Genomic DNA, 19,147 nt, shown 5'->3' with positions numbered 1-19,147 from the left:
ACACACTGGAGGGGGGGCAACTCAGGTAAAATAGAGCCAGCTTGTACAGGGGCCTCCAAATTGCCTCTTTTTCCTGCCAGTACAGGTATGGACTGTCTGACATGCCTACTTGGATGCTGTCACCGATGTAATCCTCCACCATTCTGTCAATGGTGACAGTATCATATGCAGTGACAGTAGACATGTCAGAAATTGTTGCCAGGTCCTTCAGTCCAGACCAGATGTCCAAACTTGGTCCTGCCTGCCCTGCATCACCGCCAGCGGGTTGCTTAGGATACCTAAGTTTTTTCCTGGCAGCCCCAGTTGCGGGAGAAAATGAAGAAGGAGCCGTTGACGTGTCACGTTCCGCTTCAGCTGACAGTGTGTTCACCAGCAGGTCTTTGCACCTCTGCAGGCTTGTGTCGGCCGGAAAGAGAGACACCACATAGGCTTTAAACCTAGGATCAAGCACGGTGGCCAAAATGTAGTGGTCTGATTTCAACAGATTGACCACCCTGGAATCCTGGCAAAGCGAATGAAGGGCTTCATCCACAAGTCCCACATGCCGAGCGGAATCGCTCCGTCTTAGCTCCTCCTTCACTTTCTCCAGCTGCTTCTGCAAAAGCCTGATGAGGGGAATGACCTGACTCAAGCTGGCTGTGTCTGAACTGACTTCACGTGTGGCAAGTTCGAAGGGCTGGAGAACCTTGCACAACACGGAAATCATTCTCCACTGCGCTTGAGTCAGGTGCATACCCCCTCCTTTGCCTATGTCATAGGTGGATGTATAGGCTTGTATGGCCTTTTGCTGCTCCTCCATCCTCTGAAGCATATAGAGGGTTGAGTTCCACCGCGTCACAACCTCTTGCTTCAGGTGATGGCGGGGCAGGTTCAAGAGTGTTTGCTGGCGCTCCAGTCTTCAGCACGCAGTCGCTGAATGGCGAAAGTGGCCAGAAATTTTTCGGGCCACCCAAAGCGTCTCCTGCACGCCCCTGTCGCTTTTCAGAAAATTCTGCACCACCAAGTTTATTGTGTGAGCAAAACATGGGACGTGCTGGAATTTGCCCAGATGTAATGCCCGCACAATATTGGTGGCGTTGTCAGATATCACAAATCCCCAGGAGAGTCTAAGTGGGGTAAGCCACTGGGCGATGATTTCCCTCAGTTTCTCTAAGAGGTTGTCGGCGGTGTGCCTCTTACTGAAACCGGTGATACACAGCGTAGCCTGCCTTGTAACGAGCTGGCGTTTCTGAGATGCTGCTACTGGTGACGCTGCTGCTGTTGCTGCGTAAGGTGATACATCTACCCAGTGGGCTGTCACAGTCATATAGTCCTTAGTCTGCCCTGTTCCACTTGTCCACATGTCCGTGGTTAAGTGGACATTGTGTACAACGGCATTTTTCAGGACACTGAGGACACTTTTTCTGACGTTTCTGTACAGTCTCGGTATCGCCTGCCTAGTGAAGTGGAATCTAGACGGGATTTGGAACCGGGGACACACTACCTCCATCAATTGTCTAAATCCCACTGCACTAATGGCGGATACCGGACGCACGTCTAACACCAACATAGCAGTCAAGGCCTCAGTTATACGTTTTGCTTCAGGATGACTGCTGTCGTACTTCATCCTCCTCGCTAAGGACTGTTGGAGGGTCAATTGTTTAGTAAAAGTAGTGGTGTTCCTACTTCCTCTCTGGGATGATGAACGACTCCCAGCAGCAGCAACAGCAGCAGCGGCAGCAGTAGGCGTAGCAATGCAGGATCCTCCAGAGGAATCCCGGATAGGAGAGTCAGTCATGCCAGTGACATGGCCTGCAGGACTACTTCCGATCCTGACTAAGGAGGAAATTGACGAGGAGGGAGTTGATGGTGTGGTTTGCAGGCGCTTGGATACAACAGGACAACGGGATTTAGGTGTCCCTGGACTGCTTACGGTCTTAGCCAAAGTTTCTGAACTTGACAGTAACTTTTTATGAACGCGCTGCAGGTGCCGTATAAGGGAGGATGTTCCTAGGTGGTTGACGTCCCTACCCCTACTTATTTCACCTTTACATATGGTACATATGGCAAGACAGTTGTTGTCCGGATTTGGATAGAAATATTGCCAGACCAAAGAGGTGGAATGTTTGGTCTTCTGCCCAGGCATGACCGTGATGGGCTTTTTCATCCCACGGACAACAACTGTCTCCCCCGGAGCCTGATTTAAACAAACCACATCACCATCAGAATCCTCCTCGCCAACTTCCTCCTCAGCGCCAGCTACACCAGTATCCTCATCCTGTTGTACTTCAACAGTGACATCTTCAATTTGCATATCAGCAAGTGGACTGTGGGTGCTCCTTTCAGCACTTGCAGGGGGCGTGCAAATGGTGGAAAGAGCCACCTCTTCCCGTCCAGTGCTGGGAAGGTCAGGCATCGCAACCACCACCACACTTGGACTCTCCTTGGGGATTTGTGATATCTTCTTAGAAAGCACAGTTCTTCGCTGTGCTTTTGCCAGCTTAACTCTTTTGATTTTTTTAGTGGGAGGAGGGCTTCCATCGTCATGTGAAGCTGAACCACTAGTCATGAACATACTAGGGATCGACCTTAGCCGTTCCTTGCCACTCCGTGTCGTAAATGGCATATTGGCAAGTTTACGTTTCTCTTCAGCTGATTTAAATGTCTTTTTCAAGGTCATTTTCCTGAACTTTGCCATTTGGGATTGTATGTGCCCTCTACTATGACATTGGGCATCGGCCTTGGCAGACGACGTTGATGGCATGTTATCGTCTATGTCATGACTAGTGGCAGCAGCTTCAGCACTAGGAGGAAGTGGTTCTTGATCTTTCTCTATTTTATTTTTATCGGAGAAAGTTTGGTCCTCCATTTATGTTATATCGATTTGATATATACGTGCGGCTAAACACAGAAAATAATTTTTTTTTTGGTTTGGACTGGAGTGTACTTTGTGGGTTACAGCACCCTTTAACGGTCAAGCCAGCCGGCCCTTTACTTATGACACAGGCGCACTCTTGGCACTACTTTGTTGATGCACGTGCGGCTACTGCGCACACAATTCACAAACACAGAAAATAATTTTTTTTTGGTTTGGACTGGAGTGTACTTTCGGGGGTTACAGCACCCTTAACGGTCAAGCCAGCCGGCCCTTTACTTATGACACAGGCGCACGCTTGGCACTACTTTGTTGATGCACGTGCGGCTACTGCGCACACAATTCACAAACACAGAAAATAATTTTTTTTGGGTTTGGACTGGAGTGTACTTTCGGGGGTTACAGCACCCTTTAACGGTCAAGCCAGCCGGCCCTTTACTTATGACACAGGCGCACGCTTGGCACTACTTTGTTGATGCACGTGCGGCTACTGCGCACACAATTCACAAACACAGAAAATAATTTTTTTTTGGTTTGGACTGGAGTGTACTTTCGGGGGTTACAGCACCCTTTAACGGTCAAGCCAGCCGGCCCTTTACTTATGACACGGGCGCACGCTTGGCACTACTTTGTTGATGCACGTGCGGCTACTGCGCACACAATTCACAAACACAGAAAATAATTTTTTTTTGGTTTGGACTGGAGTGTACTTTCGGGGGTTACAGCACCCTTTAACGGTCAAGCCAGCCGGCCCTTTACTTATGACACAGGCGCACGCTTGGCACTACTTTGTTGATGCACGTGCGGCTACTGCGCACACAATTCACAAACACAGAAAATAATTTTTTTTTGGTTTGGACTGGAGTGTACTTTCGGGGGTTACAGCACCCTTTAACGGTCAAGCCAGCCGGCCCTTTACTTATGACACGGGCGCACGCTTGGCACTACTTTGTTGATGCACGTGCGGCTACTGCGCACACAATTCACAAACACAGAAAATAATTTTTTTTTGGTTTGGACTGGAGTGTACTTTCGGGGGTTACAGCACCCTTTAACGGTCAAGCCAGCCGGCCCTTTACTTATGACACAGGCGCACGCTTGGCACTACTTTGTTGATGCACGTGCGGCTACTGCGCACACAATTCACAAACACAGAAAATAATTTTTTTTTGGTTTGGACTGGAGTGTACTTTCGGGGGTTACAGCACCCTTTAACGGTCAAGCCAGCCGGCCCTTTACTTATGACACAGGCGCACGCTTGGCACTACTTTGTTGATGCACGTGCGGCTACTGCGCACACAATTCACAAACACAGAAAATAATTTTTTTTTGGTTTGGACTGGAGTGTACTTTCGGGGGTTACAGCACCCTTTAACGGTCAAGCCAGCCGGCCCTTTACTTATGACACAGGCGCACGCTTGGCACTACTTTGTTGATGCACGCGCGGCTACTGCGCACACAATTCACAAACACAGAAAATAATTTTTTTTTTGGTTTGGACTGGAGTGTACTTAGGGGGTTACAGCACCCTTTAACGGTCAAGCCAGCCGGCCCTTTACTTATGACACAGGCGCACGCTTGGCACTACTTTGTTGATGCACGTGCGGCTACTGCGCACACAATTCACAAACACAGAAAATAATTTTTTTTTTGGTTTGGACTGGAGTGTACTTTCGGGGGTTACAGCACCCTTAACGGTCAAGCCAGCCGGCCCTTTACTTATGACACAGGCGCACGCTTGGCACTACTTTGTTGATGCACGTGCGGCTACTGCGCACACAATTCACAAACACAGAAAATAATTTTTTTTTGGTTTGGACTGGAGTGTACTTTCGGGGGTTACAGCACCCTTTAACGGTCCAGCCAGCCGGCCCTTTATTTATGACACAGGCGCACGCTTGGCACTACTTTGTTGATGCACGTGCGGCTACTGCGCACACAATTCACAAACACAGAAAATAATTTTTTTTTTGGTTTGGACTGGAGTGTACTTTCGGGGGTTACAGCACCCTTAACGGTCAAGCCAGCCGGCCCTTTACTTATGACACAGGTGCACGCTTGGCACTACTTTGTTGATGCACGTGCGGCTACTGCGCACACAATTCACAAACACAGAAAATAATTTTTTTTTTGGTTTGGACTGGAGTGTACTTTCGGGGGTTACAGCACCCTTAACGGTCAAGCCAGCCGGCCCTTTACTTATGACACAGGCGCACGCTTGGCACTACTTTGTTGATGCACGTGCGGCTACTGCGCACACAATTCACAAACACAGAAAATAATTTTTTTTTTGGTTTGGACTGGAGTGTACTTTCGGGGGTTACAGCACCCTTAACAGTCAAGCCAGCCGGCCCTTTACTTATGACACAGGCGCACGCTTGGCACTACTTTGTTGATGCACGTGCGGCTACTGCGCACACAATTCACAAACACAGAAAATAATTTTTTTTTGGTTTGGACTGGAGTGTACTTTCGGGGGTTACAGCACCCTTTAACGGTCAAGCCAGCCGGCCCTTTACTTATGACACAGGCGCACGCTTGGCACTACTTTGTTGATGCACGTGCGGCTACTGCGCACACAATTCACAAACACAGAAAATATATTATTTTTTTAGCACTTGGGGGGAGCACCCCTGATGGACAGAGCACCCCCTGGACAACACTACAGCACTCCTTTAGGACTGGGACACTGCACAGGACTTTGGAGTGGACACAGCCCCTATGGAGAACTGACTGCACAACACAGTCCAGCCAGCCCCTATGGACTTTGAAGTAGTGGACACAGCCCCTATTAACAACAGCAGCACAACACAGCCAGCCCCTATGGACTTTGAAGTAGTGGACAACAGCAGCACTACACTACACTACACTACACAGCCCTAACTCCCACCCTCCCTCTTCACTGTCCACAGCCGAGTGAGAAAATGGCGCCGACGCGGGTACCTTATATAGGATCCAAAACCCGCGAGACTCGGAAGGCGGGATGATGACGTTTTGCCTCGATTTCAGATCCGAGTCAGGCGGGAAAAGTCGAGCCTGATTCGGATCGGACTCGGATCGGGGGGGCTCGGGGGGGTTCGGATTTCAGAAATCCGAACCCGCTCACCCCTACTTTGTATCTATATATCTATGAGGTTTGGTGTCCTTTTTTGAGCTGGTGCTTAGCTGCAGTTAGAGGGCGCAAGTTATCTCACTCTATCATTGTTTTGTAGTACTGTCATAGATTGGTCCACAAACAAATTCATTTGTCTCATCATTGCCATTCTCTAACATCTTGGATAAAAGCATTTACCAGTTGTTTATACATGTATAAACACCATTCAGGTATTATAAATATAGCATAAACACCATTCATGTATTATAAATATAGCATAAACACCATTCATGTATTATAAATATAGCATAAACACCATTCAGGTATTATAAATATAGCATAAACACCATTCATGTATTATAAATATAGCAGAGATTTTCGAGTGGACATCAAAGATGAATTGTACCCAAAGAAATGCAAAGGGGACTTCTCATGGCCATAGAATTAAAAGTTAAAGGGATAAACTAGTCATTAAAATGTATTAGCAGTAGTGGTTAACAAAACATTTATTACATTCTTGTTTCTCTTTAAAATATAGTATTAAGGTATATCAGTGCTGGGGGAGAGGTATGTGGCTTTTCTGCAGCAGTCTGTTTAAGTCTGAAGGCAGGATGCACTCTCCTCCATTACGCAGTCAAACACTCAAAAATGCAGTTTTTGAGGGTTCGATCGCATTTTTCGCTTGGAGATGGTAGCAACGCCATCTTGAGATTGTGTTGCCCTATAAAAGCCTATGGGCTTGTTTTTGCATTCAGCACTGACAGAGATCCAATCAGATCTCTCCCAGTGCACCCTGCACCGCGCACAGCATTCTGTACATGAGCAGCGGGAATTCTGGGTCATAAACCCAAAAGTCCCTCTATCACAAAGGACAACTGTTATTGTAAGCTGTCCTTTGCTATTTTCTACATGCATATCAACGTTATTAATGCCGGCATGCATGCGATGAGTGGCTGGACGCAATGCATGCAAAATGCGATGCTTGATGCATCGCGCCCAAAGTCTGGTGATTCAAAATACTTATAGCCACATATATCCTGAAAAAGCTGTATTCTCAGGATTGGCTACAGTAGTGAGTACCCTAAATTGTATTAGAACACTAGCGCCCCCTAGGGGTCAGGGAGCAAGGTATGTGATCCTCCCCTGCCAAAACTAGACAGTAAGGATACATGGTTACAGGATTCTGGACCACCTGCAATGTATTTTTTTTTTTACGCATCTAGACAGCAGAGTGATCCTGGCACACAAATAGATTATATTTCTATGGCGAAACATACAGCCTGTGAACTATGCACACAAGCTTGTGACCAAACATAAGCAGCCTCCACGATTTTGCCTGGCCATCAGGGCCATATCTAAAGGCCCGGGAGCCCCTCACAAAGTAAAGAACTTAACTAAAACTTCTACTCGGCTTCATCGCTACGTCATGACGTCACACAGGCGCTGCATTTCTGAGCCATATAATTGCGGAGGATCCATGATGAAGCCCCGTGCCAGGAGCTCAGAAGAAAAGGCAAAACTGGGTTAATTTGTGATTTTCAGAGAGCCTTCCCCATGACCATGGGCTCCCGAGGGGTAAAAATTGGAGGGTAGCTAAGTCCATAGGCAAACGCAGGGGGAGGGGGGGTTCCGGTTGCCTGGAAACCCCCCTTCCAAGCCAACACCATGATGACTACAATTGAAATAGCATATAATACTAAAGTTGCATTTTTTTAAGATCCCCTCAGTGTCACAAACTAAATAATTAGCACCACCTGTTGATCTTTTAAAATGTCTGAGCCAGTAATAAATACACCTGTGCAAAAACTAGGAGATCTGGAAAACATGCACTGCTAGGGGTGCACTGATATAGACCATCGATAGGGTTAATTAGTAATACTGTATAATAATGAACTAGCCAATACATAAAGAGACCAATCTGTACATATATGTCCAGGACAGTGCTAGGTTTTTTTGCTGCTCCCGCAGATTCCCGAACTTGCTGAAATTATCTGGAATGGAGCTCACATCTGAAATAAAAACAGTCAGCTCAGGCAGGATGGCCCTACATACGCATATAATGGAATAATGTGATTGTTGGTCCTGTATATCTCAGAATTATTACATACATTATACTTCGTATGATGTATATTATAGCTGGTTAATTGCTGATTATGCCTCCTTCGTGGACTGGCCACACTTGCTTTAAATTCAAGCATTTGGAAACCCCCCTCTAGAAATCCTGCGTTTGCCACTGAAGTCGCCCCTCAATTGGCGTCCCTGACAAGTGCCATCCTGGCCAACTGATCGTTACAGCCCTGTTGAGCATGACTTTCCTTATAGATTATGGTTAGGACTACACTATCAATTTTATTTGTATTGCGATATCGCAGCAGTAAAATATATCTTGTTTCGGTACTTGTGTACTTTCCGGACTCAGTGCAGAGAGAACCCAACAAATGTTTTAAATGGTACTTGTGTACTTTACATCATTATTTAAGAATAAAACGTTAAAATATTATTTCCCCCTTTATTCAGTCTACAAGTACCGAAAGTTGTCCCCCACCTAAAGAAGAAAGTTGTCCCCTCGCGGGCTCGCTGCGCTCGCCACACTTCGGGCTTGGTGGCTCGTCACAAGGTTATATTCCCCCTCTATGTCCACTTGGATAGTAGGGAATGACGCTGGACACTGGCTGATGACGTCAGTGTCCTCTCCGTGAAGGGGTTTTAAACATTACCATGATTGATAATAATAATAATGAGTGTAGCACACTTGGGTTCTCTCTGCAATGAGTCCGTAAAGTACACAAGTATCCTTGTTTCAATAGCGCATGATGTCCAACAGAACCAAGAATTAAAAACATGTTCAATTTATGCAGCTGGCATGACTGTAAATTATTAAAGAGGCAGCACTCCCTGGCGCATGCAGGGGGGTTTCCGAGTACACAGAAACACCCCATACAGACCAAATTATTTGTTTCACACGGGCTGTGGATCGATTGATAGAAACCCTGGCTGCACAATGCAGCAATTTGCGGGTCTATGTGGGCCACAATGAAAAGTTGTCGAATGATGCAAAGTGCTCACCCCCGCCAGCAAACTGCAGCTGCTGCGTTGAAAGGAAGTGTGTTATACATATGTATGTGTGTTATATAAGTATGTGTGTTATATATTCGCGTTTGCAAGAGAGAGCGAGAGAGAAAGAGAGAGTGAGAGAGACAGACAGACAGACCTTCCCCCAACAAATCCTGCGTTTGTATCTGGTACTGTAGCGCCAAATATACTATGCAGATTCCCTTTTATTGTGGTTTCTGGAATGTATAATATATATTCTATAATTATATTTGTGGAAATGTATTACTGTATTATATCTTGTGACATAAAAGCAGCAACACCCCATCACAAACCAGTCTAATTGATACATATTTTACAGTGCAATACTCTTTCTGTTACAGAGAATTGGTTAAGAGAAGTACATGTGATTTTCTGTTACTGTTACTTGTATATGCTTGAAAGTGCTTCCGAGACTTTGTAATCCCAAAGAAAAAAAAGACAGTAGAAAAAAAGCGTATGTAGTTGCAATCAGGAAAGGCAATACTAAGATGAAAGAGATAAATCAGACATCAACCATAACAGCAGTCTCTATTGTATATGAATTCTACCCTTTCAACTTGGATATCCAGTGCCACACAAAGCACTTAGTACTTGAGAGGAATTTTTCCTTCAACTCCGCTCATGAAGGGACTCTCTTCCTCGTCTCCTGAAGGTTGTTGAAGTAGTCAAAGTGAACCTATGCTGCCTCTAGTCACGACCCATAAATCAGAATATTAACTTTTTGTGGTCATGGTTGTCTGTAAATCACTTGATTTATTCCATTTCATCATTTTGTGTGATGGAGTGACAAACACTTAGAGGCAAATGTAATGGAGCGTGATTTGCTCTAATCTACGGTTTTCTGTGATTTTTAAGGCCTATTACAACTGGCGGATGTTTTAAAAGCAAAATTGCTGGAAAACACAACTTGCGGCAAATGTCCATCCTGATTTTTCAGTGCTCTGAATGCAAAGTGACAGATGTAATGAACAGCGAGTTCACAAATCACCAGCAAACATACCGAAAAGCCTGCGAACAATAAAGTTGCCTCTGTCCAGCGAGATTGTTTAAACTGCGCGCTAAACCGTAAAACAGCACGGCCGGGCCGTAAAACAGCAGGTCTGGCAATGAAACTGTACGGCCGGGCCATAGAACTACACACCAGACCATAATAAAAAAGCACATTAAATATATATGTACGGAAAGGTCACTAATTTGTACTTATTTAAGGCCACCAAGCAATTAAGGAATGTATTTTTGAAGTAAAATTATTTCATGTATTTATTACCAGGGGCAAATTAAGAATACATAATTAAAACATTTTAACATATTAATAATGCAGGCATTATAATATTAAATACATTAAGGAGCCAATGTTATTTGTAGATTGAATAAAGGGGGAAATAATATTTTAACGTTAATTAGAGACTTCTTAAGTAATGATGAAGGCACCAATTATATTGTACATTTGTGGAACTACAAGTGACATCATGTGTGTGTATCAATCATTAATTACTATATTTAAGGTGTCCCGAATTAATCTAAATACATATATGGGTAATCCAGAAAGTAAAGACAGGTTACGCATTCTTGATCAGGTGGTCTTCCTATCCTGTTTTCTAAGTGGTCTATGAATGGCATGCTGTTATGGATGTTTTTGGTGATGTTGTGCTTTGTTAAAATTAACCATATGATACAAAATCCCCCAGACTGTGAAGTGTGTAGTGTTATTCAACTCTTGAAAGTGCAGAAAGTGAGACCTGACGAAATGTATCGCCCATTAAAAGCAGGTGTATGGTGATGTAGAAAGTGGTGTAAAATGTTCAATAGTGGACGAACAAATGTGCAAGACAAAGATTGACCGGAACGTCCATCACTTGTCACAGTTTTGGGTGACAAGTTTTCAATCCACCCTATAGTCCGGACTATGCTCTAAGCGATTTTCATCTTTTTACCAAGTACAAAAAGTTAATGGACGGAAATCGACTTGGAAGTGACGATGAGCTGAAGCTTGCAGTCAACGACTGGTTCAATGAACTGGAGTACAATAAGGGGATCTAAAGCTTGCGGACAAATTTGGTAAATGCTTAGATGAAGGAGATTAAAAAGGTACTCTGCGTTTATTAAAATTAACAAAAAATGGTTTGTTTTTGTTTTTTTACGGGAAAACAGTCCTTACTTTCTGGATTACCCTTATATATTTAAAGTGCCTCTTTATTATGGTCTCACTAGATGGAACCATTTCCAGGAGGTTCTTGGATCAAATCGTAGGCAATTCATCCTTCTAAACATGCTACAAATTGCTGGTGATTTGTATTTTAGCCCTCCATACCCCTGGCTATTACATCCGTCAGTTCAGAAGCCAGAAGTCACACGCCATTATATTTTTCCTCCTTTCTCCGACTGAAAAATCAATAGTGATAAAGTGATGTGCACCAGTACGAATAACTAACATATTAATTGTGTGCTAAATACACCTATTAATTGTTTCAGTACATATTAATGGAGTTCAATAAAAACATATATTGACTATCCCAGGGGTATTAATAAAGCTCATCAATTAAATACGCAGGGGGACAAACCAAAGTGTTGTGAAGCTAATTGGCTATCTAAGGGGAATAAAGCAATGGAGATTACTGGGCAATACATGTATAGGAGGCTTAGAAAATTCTACTTACACTCTGGAACCAAACTGGACCCTGGAGAGATGGTTTCTCGCCTCCCCAATTATTATCACAAAGCTGGAATTTCCTGAATCATATCTAAAAGAATTAAAGACAAAAAAGTTATATTGAAATAAAAATAAACTATTTAAAGCAAGGGGGGGGGAACCTTTTTTCTGCTGAGGGCCATTTTGATATATATAACATTATTTGCGGCCTGTTGCTGGCCACGCCCCCTCCGTGTGACGTCACACGGGGACAGGGCCACAATTGCCGGTAATTACAACAATGCCCGGAGCATCCTGAGGATGCTCCAGGGAGGTGTAAGTGCACCGTTGTGACCGTCTGAAGCGTTCTAAGGACACTGCAGCATAGATTCTGGCTGCAGGGTACCATTCTAGGCATCCTGATATCCAGATGAGACTAGCAGAAAAAAGCTCTGAGGGCCAGACCAAATGATTCCGGGGGCCTTATACAGCCCCCGAGCCTGAGTTTCTCCATCCCTGATTTAAAGGAAGGGGAAAAGAGCTTCTTGGTGCTCGTGTCTTGGATGCACTCGGAAACATATGTGAACATGCCCAGTGTATATCATCCATGGTAGATGCATATAAACTACATACCAAGTGCATAGTTTTCATGCATATTTCACATCCATTTATTTATTTTTTTTATTGTAAAAAAAAAAAAAATACCCCAAGGTAATTGGGCTAGTGGTCTGCAGAGTTTTCTTGCAGACATTACTATATGCTTTATTTACACCAAGAGCAATAGCTCAGCAATTAAATGGGTAACATGGCTCAAATCAAACTCAAATATGTGGTGCTTACCTCAGAATTAATTGAACTTCAGCTGCCCCAAGAATTGGATAATCTTCATTAAATGCAACATCTTCACAAGGTCTGGTAGAAAGACAGAATTCTCTACAATTATTCAGAAACAGCAGTTGAGATGCATTGGTGTATTTATAATGGGTGCAGGGTGTACAGTGCACACAGGTCCAGGGGCCCATGCACCAAACACCAGCTCCTAATAGTATACTTACCTTGTGCCGGTAAGTGGGCCCCTTCTCCTCCGCCGCGGTGCCTTCATCCCAGTGACATCTTTGGGAAGATGCCGCTGCGCAGTGAAAGCATTGAGCCAGAACCTGTGCTCTCTTGTGCACATACACCACCTTCCTGAATATCACTGGGAAGATGTCACAGCGGTGACAGAGGGACCCACATGCCGGCACAAGATAAGATGTGGTGCTTGGGAGGGAAGCCTGCTGCTCAGTGGAGGGGGCCTGCTATACAAGGGCCCCCCTGGGCATTAATATGCCCTTGAGTCGAGGCAATTTTTTACAGAGCCCCTATTGTAATTGAGATTGGAAGATAACAATACCAATAGCTAAAATAAGAAAACAGAGATTACAAAAAATAAATAAATAAAAGCGCTTAGTGCTGGTAATGGTCATTTCTTGGGCACCCCATATCCTTGCCACCCGGATTCTTCCAGTACCAGTATAGGCATAAGCACTAATGCTGGATTCAGTTTTTTTTAATTATTGTCTATAGCGGGCTCTTAAAAAGGATGACATTGTTTTTTCAGGTGGTCCTGTTCTTGTACAATATGTAGCGGGATTTACTTTAAGTCCCATCCTCTGCAGAACAATGTGGTTTTTTACTCTCTAAACCTGTCCTTTACTCTAACCCAGGAGGGATGAAAGGCATAAACTAATGCTGAAAATTTAATTTTTAAGACATGATACAGACAATGTACAAGAAAAGTGATAGAAGGCATGTTATATGCTTGACGGGGGTTAAAACGCAAGGCTTGGGTCAGCTGACACAGACTAGACAGGGTTAATTGTTGTAATGTTAGCTAATTAGCATATTTGCAGTTTCATTGGCTAAGTAGTTAAGGGTGTGTGTGGGTGTGTTTTGAGGGAAGGTCTATATACTGTGCAACCTCCTAGGTCTTCTTGCCTGCATCTTAGGGGTCAGCCATTTTAGCTGGGGCCGTAGGATGGGAGGAGTGTGGTCCCGCGTTACCCCAGCGTCCTGGGTGATGGTGTATGGCTATAAGCCACGAGCCACTGGTTTATATAGAGGAGGGGGGCAGCTCCCTTGACGTCATGTGCGCTGAAGAACAGTGTGTGAGGAGTCAATACCGGCGGCTGTTCAAATCCCGACAGTGGAAGCCCAACAGGAGGAGTTCCCAACACCGGATGGTAAGTATCCTAACCCTTGCCTGTCCCCCCTTCCCCCCAACCCTAACCCTCCCTTAATGGTGCCTAACCCTAACCCCCCCTTCCCGCACCCTAAACCTATCCTCCCCCCAGTGGTGCCTAACCCCCCCTCTTCCCTCCCTAACCCTAATGCTCCTTGTGGGGTGTCTAACCCTAACTCCACCCCAGGGGGTGCCTAAACCTGAACCCCCCCCCCCCCCGTGCAGCTAACAACGGTCGGCATCTCGTCGTCTGGGAAATTGACTACATCCCAATACAAACACAGACTGCTGCTGCAGTGATATAAGGGGGAGCGAAAGAGGCTGCTGCAGTGATACAGGAAGATGGGAACACAGACTGCTTTAGAGACATCAGGAGGTTTCTGAAAGGGCAGAGTCTATAATTATAAGCTTGGGGGGCAAATTACTGCCTTGCCCGGGTGACAAAGATCCTAGTTTCGGCCCTGGTGTAGTATACTTATCAAAGATCTAAGATTTGACTACTGTATGTGATATTCCAGTTAAAGGTAAAATGATGATTGAGACTGAAAGAATTGCTTGATTGAATAATTATGCCATCACTTTTGTTTTGCCTTTGAGAACTATGGTAAAGGAGCAGCACCATGAGCGGTAAAGCAGTAACTTGAGCATATACATAGATATACAGTAAGTTTGGTATGGTATAATACTTACGGTTTAATGCATGCCTCATAGACACCACTATCCCCAGCCACCGACTCATCGGACACTGCAGCAGAAACACAAGCTGTCTTCTCCTCCACTGATTTCCTGGTGAAACCCTCTACAGATAAAAATAAACAATTATACTTTATTTTATAATAATAATATATATATATATATATATATATATATATATATACACACACACACATATATGTAGCAATGGGAGAACACGGCACCAAAAGATAATAAACACCCTATTTCAGTAAAATAGGAAGAAGTCCTACTCCTTAAAACCAGTCGTATTCAAGTTATATATAGCTTTTCAAATATAAAAGGTATAGTGTATAGCACTACCCTATAGTATGGGTGTCAGCTCAAACAGAAGAAGTACAGCAGTGGTGATCTGCTGTTATTAGATTTATGAAAACATTGAATCTGTTTAAAAGCGCCTGCGTGCTAAACAAAGTGCTGTGCGTGCATAAATATTATTAAAAAAATTGCAAAATAAATAATAATTAATAAATATTATTGATAAACTTCGAGAAGATCAATATTAAATATCTGTGTTCTTTTAACCAGTAAAGTGCAGAGTGCAAATGTGAAACAATTTCCTTAATAACACAAATAAAACAGTGGTACCATCTAGGAAAGTGCGAGTGAGAATAAAATAGTACTCTGACTATAATATACGTAAAATAAACACACAAAATTTATTTTAAGACAAGAAACATAGTATAAAAGCGTTTCATCTGCCAATCAGACTTCTTCAAGGAATGAGCTTCCTTGAAGAAGTCTGATTGGCAGATGAAACGCGTTGGATGCTCCACTTACCTCTCATGAACTTTACTACCATCCTTATCAGATAAGCCGCAGAATCCTTTTTTAAACTATATTAATTGTTATGTCTTTTTTATAATATTTATCTATTTGTGCATACCCCCATATACCGGTCAGTGACAACTTTGTGTTTGCTGTGTATAGCACATCCATTTCTGCATAAAACTTTTTTATTGTTTTATTTTTATACTATGTTTCTTGTCTTAAAATAAATTTTGTGTGTTTATTTTACGTATATTATAGTCAGAGTACTATTTTATTCTCACTCGCACTTTCCTAGATGGTACCACTGTTTTATTTGTGTTATTAAGGAAATTGTTTCACATTTGCACTCTGCACTTTACTGGTTAAAAGAACACAGATATTTAATATTGATCTTCTCGAAGTGTATCAATAATATTTATTAATTATTATTTATTTTGCAATTTTTTTAATAATATTTATGCACGCACAGCACTTTGTTTAGCACGCAGGCGCTTTTAAACAGATTCAATGTTTTCATATATATATATATATATATATATATATATATATATATAATGTATATATACATACATACACTCACTTCCATTCGTTAAAACCAGGAAGAATGTGCGGCACTTCCTCTTGATGTGTTGGGTAATGTTCGGTGTGGATCTTTTCCAAATCCACCATCAGAAACCATGTATGCAGTATATTGTGGATAGGTTAGAGTATATAGATGTGTGTACAATGGGCCTGATTTATTATGGGTCGCTATTGCAATCACGTACGCAGGCCGATTATTGCATACTGCGCATGAATCGCAGTGCGCATGCATCACCGTGATCGCAGAGATTACGAAGAACCATTGCAGAGTGATTGACAGAGTATTTGGGGGTGTTGACGGGGGAGTCGTCAGTCGCTGTTACAGGGGCGTACATAAATATATTAGCCACTGCGATGCATAGGCAGATTGAGCTCTCACTGCGTTCAGGAAGGTTAGCAAGTTAGTAAGGTCTGCCCTTACTGACCTGTAATTGTGCGTGTAGCTCCGATGTTACTTGATGGTACCGATGTTTTTGCAGACTTGCAAGGTATTACACACATATGTAAGGGGAAGTGTGCGTCTTTATGTTGGCCTGCGATTGTAAACAATAGCATATTTTCACAGCGGGTCTGCGAGGGTAATCGCAGCTGCGATCGCAATAGCAATCCATAGTGAATCAGACCCAATATGAGGACATGCATTACAATCTATGCATTAAAAAACACAATGAAGCTTATTTTTGAACGATAAAAAGTTAAATTTGAATATTTTATTTCAATACATATAAGTGATCTGCAGATGTAAAATTAATAAGTTGATAAATGTTGAACAAGACGAGAAATGTCATAATGCTATCTATATGGTGTGTATGAGAAGAGAACCCAACTACTTTCTTTTAGATATGTGGATTGCTTTTATGTAGGGGATTGAGACAAAATTGTCACCACTTCTAATTTTACTTTTAGCTGTTATAAATAAACTCAAATGGATTTTATTCTGTATGCAGAGATTGTGTATATTTACTCACACAAATTCACTCTAACCAATCCAGACTATACATGCGGTTTCTGATAGCTCCATGTACTCCAATTAATCCATTCATAATTCTTTGCATCATAAGATGCAGCCTAAATAAAGTCTGGGCAGGACAAAAACTGAACTATGACATACTTTCAATTTGTTATTTATATGACTGTTACATCAGTACAAGTTTCACATCTCTTGATAGAAATTATAGGTGCTCATCCATTAGACGATTAAGTTGAATGATTGAACGATAACGATCATTCAATCGTTTGCAAAAGTGTCTAAAACGACCAGCGATGCGCGTGCCCGCTGGTCGTTTAGACATCTATCATCTTGCAAACATGCTGGACAACCTGACGATATCGTCAGGTTCAGCATGTTTCCAGATTGACGTGCCTGCACTGAACTACTGCTCGTTCAGTGCAGGCTCATTACAGACTGACAAACGACTGCACGATTACAATGTCGTAATCGTGCAGTCGTTTTCAGATCTTTAAGTGGATGGGCACCTTAACATTGGCAGTATTGGCTGTACAGTACCAAGGCAGAGGAAGAGTTGGCGGCTAATGGATGAGTTACTTGTTCCAACTCATCTGATTTCACTAAAGTATGAGCTCAACAAGAATCCAGCACAGAACTCTATACATGATTGTAAAAGTCTTAAGGCGCACATCCATTACCGGATTAAACAGAGCGAGTGAGCGATAAAGACATCGTTATCGTTCAATCGCTCGTTAATCGGGCATAAATCGGGCATGCAAATGTCAAAAACAGCTGGCGATGCGCGCTCCCGCTTGTCGTTTTTGACATCTATAATCGTCTGAACATGCTGGTCCATCTGCCGATAACAACACATTGGCCATGTTCAGGGATGATTGATGTGCCTACACTGAACGACGGATCTTTCACTGTAGGCACAGCACAGACTGTGAAATGACTGCACGATTACAATGTCATAATCGTGCAGTCATTTCACAGTCTGCTAGTGGATGTGCCCCTTTAGAGGTCAATCCAATTAGGTGCGAATTGCGAGTTACTATTTTTCTTCAAATTCATTTTCCAATCCAATTAGCAACTCGCACTAAACCAGTCAATTTGTATTTTTCCATTTGCACCTTCCTGAGAGTGAGAGATGGAAAGGAAAATATTTATTTTAAGCTTAAAATGTTGGGACACTGTGCTGAACTTCTTGGACACCCCCCTAACGACTAATTAGGCAATTGATAGTTTCCAATTAGCTTAATTATTCCAATAATTGTCCTCAAATTACCCCAAAATCAACTTTTTCATTAGTTTAGGCACGTTAAATGTAATTACAATATTTTTTTAAATTGAAAAATAATTGTTTATCTTTTCTCTTTTTATAAAAATTTTCAAGGTGCCCTCAAAATCACCTTTTTACAAATTTTTTTTTGCATTCTTCGTTTAATTAGTTTGAGATTAAACAAAAAAAAGTTTATTAGGCATTTTTAATTGGACTGGAGAATTTTCGGGAGCGCGCATCGATGCGAACTCGCTACTCGCACCTAATTGGATTGACCCCTTAGATGGGATGCGGTAATAATCACAGCATGCGGGATGCCGGCACGCAGAATGCCGGCACCGGAATCCCAACACCTGTCAGAATCCCGGCTACGGTAAGTACTGGGGTTAGGCACTAGGGGGAGGGGTTGAGTTTAGGGTACGGAGAAGGGGAGGTTAGGTTTAGGCACTAGGGGGGGGAGGTTAAGTTTAGGCAGCGGGGAGGGAAAGTTAAGGGTTGTTAGAGGGGGAGGGTTAGGATAATGACAGACAGGTGTCGATATCCTAACTCTGTCGGGATGCTGGCGTCAAGATTCTGACTGCCGGGATCCAGAGCGCCGGCATCCTGTACCAAACCCACGTTAGACAATGACCTCTTAATGATTTAAAAAAAATAAATAAATTAAGAGACGCCTGATTCAGAGGTGGAAACGAATGCAGCAGCGGCTGCGTATTTTTGCGCCGCGTGATTGCATCTCTATGCTCATACTGCAGCTGGTGGGATTCGTCCAGAGAAATCCACCAGCTGCGGTGCTGATCCACTGCTTTGTGTATTAAGAGGCACCATTGGTCGCACCATCAAACATTACACCAGCCCTATTGAAGTGCAGAATGTCCGTCTGATCAAGGCCGCCGAAATCAGTGCAAAGCAGAAAAAGAAGCAGCTGCTGACAGCGACACGT

General features: G+C 43.2%; 1 protein-coding gene across 1 annotated transcript in view; it reads right to left on the bottom strand.

The window, feature by feature from the left end:
• WWC2 (WW and C2 domain containing 2) overlaps positions 1 to 19,147 on the bottom strand; it is a 243,054-nt gene that overhangs the window by 37,258 nt on the left and 186,649 nt on the right. Inside the window, exons 12-14 of the mRNA XM_088446944.1 lie at positions 14,582 to 14,690; positions 12,511 to 12,582; positions 11,699 to 11,782 (exon numbers count right to left, since the gene is read on the bottom strand). Coding sequence (XP_088303070.1) covers positions 11,699 to 11,782; positions 12,511 to 12,582; positions 14,582 to 14,690 — 265 coding nt within the window. The remainder of the gene's footprint in view (positions 1 to 11,698; positions 11,783 to 12,510; positions 12,583 to 14,581; positions 14,691 to 19,147) is intronic.

Source organism: Taudactylus pleione, unplaced genomic scaffold (assembly GCF_031769625.1).
Source record: "Taudactylus pleione unplaced genomic scaffold, aTauple2 ptg000408l, whole genome shotgun sequence".
NCBI classification, from domain to species: Eukaryota; Metazoa; Chordata; class Amphibia; order Anura; family Myobatrachidae; genus Taudactylus; species Taudactylus pleione.
This window is presented reverse-complemented; position numbering and strand designations above follow the sequence as displayed.